The sequence below is a fragment of the Bos indicus x Bos taurus genome, chromosome 1, assembly GCF_003369695.1.
Source record: "Bos indicus x Bos taurus breed Angus x Brahman F1 hybrid chromosome 1, Bos_hybrid_MaternalHap_v2.0, whole genome shotgun sequence".
NCBI classification, from domain to species: Eukaryota; Metazoa; Chordata; class Mammalia; order Artiodactyla; family Bovidae; genus Bos; species Bos indicus x Bos taurus.
In genome coordinates, this window is record NC_040076.1 from 82726627 (window position 1) to 82737134 (window position 10508).

The 10508-nt window shown below is 46.7% G+C and overlaps 1 protein-coding gene across 1 annotated transcript; it reads right to left on the reverse strand.

Moving 5' to 3' along the window:
• Positions 1 to 1165: 1165 nt before the first annotated feature.
• EIF2B5 (eukaryotic translation initiation factor 2B subunit epsilon) lies at positions 1166 to 10300 on the reverse strand. Its single transcript, XM_027539639.1, has 16 exons — positions 10058 to 10300; positions 8471 to 8595; positions 7429 to 7614; positions 7160 to 7337; positions 6990 to 7070; positions 6635 to 6712; positions 5789 to 6101; positions 4730 to 4875; positions 4372 to 4513; positions 4148 to 4249; positions 3719 to 3826; positions 3492 to 3582; positions 3071 to 3194; positions 2276 to 2401; positions 1749 to 1859; positions 1166 to 1582 (listed from the first exon to the last, which is right to left on the reverse strand). Exons 1-16 carry the CDS (start codon positions 10271 to 10273, stop codon positions 1523 to 1525), a joined length of 2187 nt encoding a protein of 728 aa, XP_027395440.1. The 5' UTR covers positions 10274 to 10300; the 3' UTR covers positions 1166 to 1522.
• Positions 10301 to 10508: the final 208 nt, after the last annotated feature.

Genomic DNA, 10508 nt, shown 5'->3' on the forward strand with positions numbered 1-10508 from the left:
CAGAAACACTGAGTAATGCCCCTTCACACTCCTGAACACAGTTCAGTATCCCCTTCCTCAGCTTACTCCTTTCTACCCAATTGAAATGAAGAAAGGCAACTATTTTATTTGATGTCCAAGAGGGCCACTTGTTATCAGAGACATCTGCCAGAGTTAAGTGTTAACAGAGTGAGGATTATAGGAAAGCAACAAAAAACTCAATAAGACAAGACAGAAGGGCATGTCTCATGGTCTAAGTTAAAGCAGACAATATTGGAACCTGACAAACTCCAGTTCTAGAGTCTAATAACAAAACCTTGCTCTATTAATTACTATTTATGGGACCTCTATGAACTTTAGACTCCTGATCGGAAAATGGGGATAAGACCTACTTCATAGGGCTGAGGTTGCCATTTCCTTTTCCAATGCATGAAAGTGAAAAGTGAAAGGGAAGTCGCTCAGTCGTGTCCGACTCTTAGCGACCCCATGGACTGCGGCCTACCACGCTCCTCCATCCATGGGACTCTCCAGGCAAAGTACTGGAGTGGGGTGCCATTGCCTTCTCCAGAAGATTAACTAAAATAACACATATTAGGGGACAGCCCATTTCAGATCTTCCTCTGTTCTTAAGACTATCCATTGCTGGCCTGAGGTTGTATTTGCATCTGGGGGGAATTTCCCTTCACTGAGACACTGAAAATGGTGAAGGAAAAAGAATTCTGGACGAGGATCAAGTCCTTAACTTTATCCCCCAAGAGTCATGAGACCTTGAACAAATTCCCTTATTTTGAAGATGAAGAGTAGCCCTGTTACCTGACAGTGGTACTGGATCAACTGGACAAAGCATGTGATGGACTGGCAGGTGGTTAATGGACTTTACATATGCTTGGTATCATCACCCTCTGAAGAAGTGTTTGGACTAGGACTCTCTATGGAACCTGGTTTGGGCACACCACTCCAGGACCACAAATTGGTTCACAAAGGCTGGAAAAGAATCTAGCCCTTCCACTATCATGACAATGGCAATGGTCAACTAGCAAGGCACCACAGTACCATCTAGTGGCCACAACACCCCTCTTCTCCCTCTCCACCAGGTGGTTAAGGAAAGGCTACTACTGCATGAGAGGTTCAGAACTCTTTGGTCACATCAATGGCTGATCAGTCAGAGTTGGAGAGAAAGCAAATATACCCCTCTCTTTGTTTTTTTTTTAATATTAACAAATACAAGCAGCAGAGAGGGCCAATTGCTCTCTGCTATTCCCTGAGGGGAACCAGAGGACAAAGCTGTTCCTCTGGTCTTCCTCTAACCGCAGGGCCTGCTTAGCTCCTCCTTAGGCAGAGCTGTTATCCAGCCCAACTTCCCTCATCCCCACTCCCCAGTCAGGATGGTTGCTGATGGTGGGAAGAATACTGTAGTTCCAGCCTCTGCTCCAGTCTCAGTTCAGACGGTGGTCACTCATCCTTTTGAACTAATCTCTCACTTGTCCTGGCCCAGAAACCTTGAGGTTAATCAACAACACCCACAGAAGCAGGCAGTGTGACTTCAGTCATCTTCAGATGACTCCTCTTCTGCCTCTTTTAGCCACTGGATGAACCTCTGCAGCTGTAAGGAAGAAGAGTGGAGAGCTACTGAGGGGGACTCACATAACCCTCCTGTTCTCCTTAGTGGATAACCAACCAGAGGCCCAGGGACCAACCACCTGGAGTCTGGGGCCAGGAGCCAGGGAACCAGACAACGACTGCAGTGAGAGGAAGGCAGCCTGACTCACCTGCTGGTTCTTTCGCAACTGCTGGCCTTTGTCAGTTACCTCCCTTCGGCTGAACCAGCTCAGAATTGTTTCCTCAGCCAGGATCTCCAGTTGGTAAAAAGCCATCAGTACCTACAGAAGGCCAGCAGAGGAGGTCTCAGGGGCCTTGCAGGGTTCAAGATACAATGGATAACAGAGGAAGAGGCAGCAAGATCTAGTGGCTTCCTACCAGGCCCTCAGCTGCCTCCTATACACTGTGGAGTCTCCTCCAAAACAGACAAGAGTGAGCTGTTCACTCTGACACTGGGACAGGTCTGACTTCTGTAACTGTAGCGCTCCACACATTCCCAGGACAACCTCCAAATGGCTGCCTTACTAGCTTGGCTCCAAGCTGTACTATCCCAGCAATGAGCACAACACTACAGGTGGATGACGCTATTAACCAAACTCCATATGGATTCACGTCAGTCTATACTGTGTCTCCATGGAGGTCACCAAAGCCTGTTTCAAAGTAAATGCAGGACTATGTGGCTTGGGGTGGTATTCACCTTGGCCATGGAAGTGCTAAGAGCTTCATGCTCCAAAAAGAAGTCCTCAATGGCTGCCAAAGATTCCAAATGATCAGCGGCGCGCTTTATGTAGTTCCTAAAGACAGGGCTCCAGGCCTTGAGCAACTGTGGGAAAGAGGAGAAGCTGCAATATATTCCTGAGCATGCATCTAGACCTGGACAGTAAAGAGAATCAATCATGATAACATGGGTCTTTCACGACAAGAGGTGGTTGCCTGGTGGTCTAGTGGTAGGATTTGGTACTTTTGCTGCTATGACCTGGGCTCAATCCCTGATCAGGGAACTGAGATCCCACAAGTCACAAAATTAAAAATTAAAAAAGACAAGAGATTATACAGGCTCTGTGGAACTATGTCAGAGGCACCTGGGAGCTGCTGGCAGGACTGGAGAAAAAGAAATTTCCTAGGGAAGGTGAAGGGGGTCAGATGCTGCAGGCTGCCTCAAAATATCTGTTCCCAGTCTAAATGTTCACCTTATTCTGGGTCAGATCATTTTCAGTCCGAGTATGACAATCCAGTCCATTTTGGGTATGCCTTTGAATACCACCTGAATACTGGAATCTCAAAGGCCACTCATTACTGAAACTAACTTGACTCCCCTGGACAACCAAACCTGCTCTAGAACCCAATCTGTGTCCAGAGGCAAGGAGAAAGGAACCACAAGTAACATATACCCCGTAAGACCTTCTACTCCTGATTTCCTTTAAAGCCAAGCCCCCAAAATGTATACCTGGCTCCACTCAACCCCTTGTACCCAGCTTCAATCTTTGCTTACAGGAATCAACAGGGTGCAATAGCGGTTTGGGTCTAGCGGGGAATCCATTTGTTGCAGTGGGAACTCCAGGACCACATGGCTCAGTACTTGCATCACTTCCTTCAGGCTTATGTTGTAGGCATACCTGTGGGGACACTGGGGTGACACCAGGGCCTTCACTGGCCCTTTCAGCATATTGTAGAACTATGACTTTGGCAGGACATTGGGAAGAGGAAGTCAGATGCAACATGGAAAGGGAGGATTTTGGAAGGAAAAAGTCTATGCTGAGGCTAGAACAATGTTCTCCCTGTTTCAAATGCTACCAGCCTTGTCCAGTCGCGATGTCAAGGGAACATGTTCCTATTTGGGGAAGAATTAGGAGAGAACCTCCACCACCTAGAATTACCCTGAGAAGATGAGAATAGGGAGCGGCTGCTCTTACTTGAGAGAATTTATCTCCAGGACTAGATTGTCACAAGAAATGTTTTCCTCCTTGCCCCGCTGCAGGGTTCCCAGGACTTCATTCTGAAACACTAAAATCAAAGCAAGAATAAGTTCATGGACCAATATTTTTCCAGGATGCTTTAAGTCATCCAGTCCTCACTTTATGCCCAACCAAACTGGATGTTCTCCTCTTTTGTCCCAGACACTGCTCCCTTGGCCACATACCTTTGATGTCATCCATCTGTGGAGAGCCTGCCCGACTGTCTAGCTCTTCAGAATCCATACTTCGCTCACTTTCAGTTTCACTCTCTTCTTCCATGTTGATTTTGAGTCCTGAGAATCCAGAAGGGGTAAGAAAAAAGAAAACGGAAGAGCCACTGACGGAGAGCAATATATCTGCTCTGTCTGCATGAACAAATTAATGAACAAGCAGTCTGATTCTGATCCCCTGGAGAAGAAAATGGCAACTCACTCCAGTATTTTTGCCTGCAGAATCCTATGGATAGAGAAGCCTGGCAGGCTACAGTCCATTGGGCCATAACAGTCAGACACAACTTAGGGACTAAACCACTGCCAGTCTGATTCTGAAGTGTTCAAACTCCCTCAAAATAATCTGATTTAGATGGTGCATGGCAGGAATGAGGCCTAGCTCACCCCATAGATTCTGCTGTAGTTCCTCCTCTTCCTCCATGTTCATATCTGCAGCTTTCCAGAGGTAGCCCTGGCCTGCAACTCCAACTTCTGCTGGATTGTAACCTGGAAAAGACACTGATCTTTAGCAAGGGCCCAGGAGAAGCACCAACCCCTCAGGAGGAAACACTGGTATTTCTATGGGGCAGAGAGACACACAGATGCCCCACACCTGCTGAGTCTCACACCTTTCAGCTTCATTTTCTCTTTTTCTTGGTCAGCCCCAGAATCATCACTGAACTGACCATCATCCTCATCATCCTCTGCATCTGGAGGGTGCAAAGAGATCACTGAGCCCTCAGGTAGCATGATATCTGGGCCCACTACCACCTGGAGGAGAAAAAAGGAGTGGGTGGCACAGATCCATTAATGCGTGGGAAAAGTACTGCAAAGGAAAGTGACTTTACTAAGTCAAGCAGAAAGCAAATGAAACCACTGGATTGGGAATTTCAATTCAGGCTGGATTTGGTGGACATAAGGCACTTTCTGGCTCAGCATAACCACCACTCAGCTCGTGGCCTATGTGCCATGTGGAGCAGGTCTTACCTGGGACGTGAGGACACAGTGAGGCTTCAGTGTAACATTTTCCTTGACCTCAGCATTGTCACAGAGCAGAGACTGATGAATCTGTGCTCCAGCAGCCACTCGAACACCCTGCCATAGGAAGGCCTGGTCCAGCACCACATTATCACCTGGCTCAGGACAGGAAACACTCCTGGTCACCCATGGCTCCAATTCCAGACCAGACCACTTCTCAGACCATTTGTGGAGAATGGGGCTGACTGACACCAACAGAGATCCCATCCAGCTCTACTACTCCATCCCCAAATCACCATATATTCCCTCTCCCTCTCTAAGCTCAGGCCAGAGACTAGAACATTGCTCAGCCTGACTACCCTCCACCAGGTTTACAAAAATTTGACTATATACTGGACTTAAGAACCTGAGAACCTTTAAGATTTCTGGAGATCCCTTGAACTCAAGAAACTTATTAGAATCACACTCATGTCTAAAAGTAGAACCAAATTATTCTACCTCTTTTGTTTTGGTACATTTTAAAGTCAGAATCTTATTGTTCTCTTAATGGGGCAGTTCCATTAGAAGCATCACTTTCTTATAACCAAAGTGAGTTATTAAAGAGTATAAAGAACACTAGACTTATAATCAGAATCAAGTACCTGCATTGCCTCTTATGAGCCATGACCTTGGAGGGACAACCACTTTTAGCCTTTTTGATTATCTATAAAACTTATCTATAAATAATACCTCACAAGGTTTTTATGAGGATTAAATGAAATAAAGTACGCAGAAGCCCTTTGTAAACTGCAATGTACTAAATAGGTATTATTGCATGTTAATTATCCAGTTGGTCCTGAATGTGAATACAGGGTACCCTGGAATGTGAAGAGTCACCCAATAATAGGCCCACAGACCACAAATTAAAAGTATCACTGTTTTTACATCCCTGTTCCTTCCTTAATTAAGGCAGCCACTCTAGTTCCTTATTCTCAGGGACTATCCCTCTGTATCCTTTTCTGGACTCATGGGGTTCCCCCAAGTTCCTGCTTCTAGGATGGCCAGCTTGACCTCCCTACCTATACTCACCAATGTGACAGCCAGGGCCAATGACACTGTTAGTGATGGAGCAATTGCTGCCAATGACAGTGCCAGAACCTAAGAGCACATTTTCCTCCAGGATGCTGCCATGGCCCAGGCTGACCTCAGGCCCTCGGTAGATGTTATGTCGGGAGTGAGTGCAGCTCTGGGTTGTGCTGTCAGTGAAGTTAGCCTCTGGGGTGAGAGGGTAGACCCATCGGCGGATGACATCCGCGCAGACAGCAGCATACATGTGTAGGTTGGAGACCCGGGCACCATATTCCTTAGTTGTCACATGCATGTGGATCTGGTTTCCTAAGATCTAAATGAGGAGAAAAAAAGAGGTCACCCAAGCAAGCAAGAGAGAAAGAACATCCCCCAGTATAATTCTCTTCTAACTTCCTTAAATTCCCTACTGCTTCTCAATGTCACAGCCAAGTGGCCTGAGACTTTTCTCTGTACTGCTTCCCTCTCACCTCCAGCTATTTTCCTTCCTCCTACAGCCCAATAAAATATGAGACGGGACCAAAAGTCCCCCCACCTACCCAAGGGAAAACAAACTTTCACATTACGTGTAATGGTGGATAGTCATGTTTTTAGCAATCAATTTGTTGATTTTGAGATTTTTTAACATGTCACTGGTGGTCAGATGGTATTGGGGATCTGCCAAAAACGAAAAATGAATCTTCTGCTTTCGTGTGTCAGCAGGGTCTATTGTCCCTGAAGTTGGTTAAAATAAAAAAGCAAATGAAGAAAGAGAGGAAAAAAGGGGGGTGGGGGTGGGAAACCAAAAGTTATCAGCATGACGTAATATTACAGCCCTCTTCTAAAGAGGCACTGGGAGCCTTTCATTACCTCCTCATTTACTAACAGGCCTCGCACAAAGTCATCTCGTGTTTGGTAGTCGAAGTTGTCTGTAAATAGTTGAGCCACCTGTGTGGAGAAGTCAGAGGGGGATAAGGTTAAGTACTATTCTCTGGAAGCAAACATAGCCTCCTAGAGACATATCAGACACTGTGACAGCAGGACATGGGCCAGAATCCCAAAAAAGTCAGCCAATGAGCTACTGGGGTCAAGATGACAACACCTCTTTGCTATAGAACAGATGGGAGACAGGGGGAGAAGAAATATAGCTTGTCACTTAAGGGGGTGGTAATATATCTTCAGAGTTTTACTCGGTGGATATGCAGCCTTTGACTGAGGAGCTCACCTGAGGAGAGCAGATGCTGATATGACAATCAAGTAAGTCATAGCGAATCTCCACTCCATCTCCACTGCCCTGGAACAAGCTCTGTGGGAAGAAGTTACAAGGACTTTAACTCATCTCTCCTGCTGAAGCCTGTCACCTTCCCACTTCAAGGACCCCAGATAACCACATACCAGAGGGAAAGAAAAACGTCGGAGGCCTTGGGTCTTCTGGAAATGGAGCACCTGATTTGTGGCACTATCCACGGCCACTACCACGTTATCCTCATGACAACGAGTTGGGTGGCTGGGGGATGACTCCTTGAAGATCATCGTCATCACAGATACATTTTTTTCTAGCTTCCGCCTTAACCTATGAAGGACAGGAAGGAGAGAGCTGTAAAAAAGCAGTCCTAGGGCTCTGTGGTCCCAAACCCCACCTCTACTGTTTTTCCCATCCTGACCTGTGTTCTTCCAGGGCTCTGGTAATATTGATGTTTGAGATGACATCCCCATACACCAGAAGGAAGTCAGAGCGCACCAAGGCTTTAGCATCAACATCACGGAGAACATCCCCCAGTGATCTATACAGCTCTGATGTAATTATTCGAACCACATTGAGGGATGTTGGGCGGCACCACTTGGATTTCCTAAGGGAAGGGAGGGGTGAGGGGAATGAGTAAACCAAACATAAAGATCATGCAGGGCTTCTCTATTCCTGCCATTCAACATTCACACTCCTTTGCTGTGATTTTTTTGGAGTTTCTGCCAGCGTCCTCAACTTCAGAGAGATTAATGAACTATAATGAATGGTTTCAGTATACTGTCTTATGTATATAATCTTGTTTTATGTATATAAATCTTGTTTTCAGTATATAATCTTGTTTTATGGGCTAGAGAAGCAGGGCTATTTCCTCTCCATTCCCTGACCAATCCCCAAACATGGATTGGAACTAAAAATCCCACTGAGACTTAGGTTATTCGAAGTATTCTAGGGACAAACTTTCTCTTAAAGCTCGTATCAAGTTTAGAAGCTGTCTGATGGAGATCATGCTAATCCTAGCCTATATTTCCTAAGCTTCCTTAAATCCTGAGAGTCACTCTTTTTCAAAAAGATTTCACTCAACATTTCTTAAGTGTTTACTATGTGCTTGGTACTAAGCTAGGTACCAGGAATACAAAGATGAGGAAGAGCTCAACATTTAGAAGCTCAGTGGAAAAACAAAGATGTTACTCTTATAATTGGCATATTGGAGCCACCAAATAAAAAGCAAAACTCACTGGGACTAAACTTTATGAGATTCAGAAAAAATTCAAATGCTGTTCTTTAATCTTTGTCACAGCTTCAGCTGCTCACCTCCTAAGTGAAGAGAATGCCCTTAAGACCTTACAATGGGATACAAATAGACACATTTTTCTCCCTCATAATTTCCCCTTAGTTACATTCATCCTAAGGAAACCAGGGGAAAAATGGTGAAACATGGAAAGAAAAGTTGCAGAGCTTACAGTAAATGTTCCTTGATTTGAGCAGCCTTCCAGCAACAAAAGACAAAGGTTTCCTGTACACCTGTGGCAGTCAGAAATTCCAGAGTGTAGTCAATTAGTGCCACATTGGCCAGGGGCAAGAGGACCTGGAGGGTAAGAGACAAAAAAAAGTCTGAAGACTTGTTATCTGTGAGGATCCTCTGAGAACCATTCTTTCTCCTACTTCAACCACAATTTCACTCCTCTGTCAGTATTTTCAAACAGTAGTTTTATGTTTCCTATTTAAAAGTAATCAGGCTCCTATCTTTGATGTTTATAGCATGCTCTAAACATGAGTCTGCTGTGCTTAGTTGCTCAGTCATGTCCAATGTCCAACTCTTTGCAGCCCCATGGACTGCAGCCCACCAGGCTCCTCTGGCCAAGGGGATTCTCCAGGCAAGAAAATTGGGAGTGGGTTGCCATGCCCTTCTCCAGGGGATCTTTACAACCCAGGGATCGAATGCAGGTCTCCCACATTGCAGGCAGATTCTTTACCATCTGAACCACCAGGGAAGCCCAAGAATTCTGGAGTGGGTAGCATATCCCTTATCCAGGGTAATTTCCCCACCCAGGAATCAAACCGAGGTCTCCCGCATTGCAAGCAGATTCTTTACCAGCTGAGCTACTTGGGAAGCCCAAACACGAGTCTAATGTGTTGCAATTTGGATACAGTAAACATAGAATCTACTTGCTTAGCATCAGACAAAGCTGATACAGAACAGACAACCCTGATTTCTAACACTAGAAATCAGTCATACCTCCAGAAACTTAAAACACCACTAAGGCCTTTTTCACTGTAAGATTTCCTTCCTTGATCTCTTTCTAAGAGCCAAGGTCTAGCCATCCCAAACAGTTGCCCCAAATAAACAGCCAATTAGACTATTTGGAGGTGGGGTGGGGAGTCAAAGACAGTTTTCCCTAAACAGAATGTAAGTCCTTTTCTTTGAAATGGGGACTGCTGAGGAACCCAGCAATCATTAGGAGTAGCTCAGTCCAATTCCCCAGTGTCTAGACAATACAGGGGATGCTGGCAACCAGCCACTGAACCCGTTCTGTTCTCCTATTGACAGATGGCACTGACTGTCATCAAAACCTGGAAAGAAAAAAGCACACTGTACAAGATCCAAAACAGCTGTTACTATGGGATCAGACTAGTCTGCTCCTTTTTTAGGCCCAGGACCTCCCTTTTGAAGGCAAAAGGAGGTTACATTTTCTTTCACCTAAGAATCTCTTTTTCCTAAGCACAAAAGCCGCGCAGCCTCCTCTTGAGGCACTGAATCCTCGTGTGAAGGCTTCTCACAAACACTGGTCCAAGGTTAGTCCTGCGGGCCTCCCAAAATCTGGAGGTGAACAGCACTACGCGTGCCCAAATCTTCCAGCCACTCACTTGGTCAGGTAGTCATCAGGGCTTTTGACCGTCTCTCTGCCTTCCTCCTAACCAGATAAACCCGATTTCTGGGAAAGAGAGTGGGCACAAGTCCTTCCAGAGGCCGCCTCACCACACAGTATAACTTGCTCTAGCCCTGCCACCTACAAGGCCCTCCGGCAGCACTCGAGCACGTCGCTCACCCGAGGCTGGTCCTTGGAGATGGGAAAGAAGCGGCGGTTGAAGCTGTCGGCCACCAGAACTGCTTGTAGGGGCGGCGGCGGTTCCTCCTCCGCCCCTCTGGCTGCCCCACCACCGCCGCCGCCACCACCGCCGCCACCGCCTCCCGGTCCGCCGCCGCTGCGCTTGTTGACCCGACTAGCCAACGCACCAGGCGGTGCCACCACAGTAGCCGCCATCTTCTCTCACGGCCACCACTTCCGCACGGAAACTGACACGGCACGCAGTAAGGGACAAAAAGATCCAGCACTCGAAATGCGAAGGAGTAGAGAAAGAAGGGAGGGTGGAGCCGAGGGCAGAAGAATGCGCATGCGTTTCCCCTAGGTCTGCTTAATGGCTGAGCTGCGAGGCAGAGAGCAGTGGGGCCCAGCGGCGCGGGTTCGGCCAGTTGAGGCACCCGGGCGGCGAGGAGAG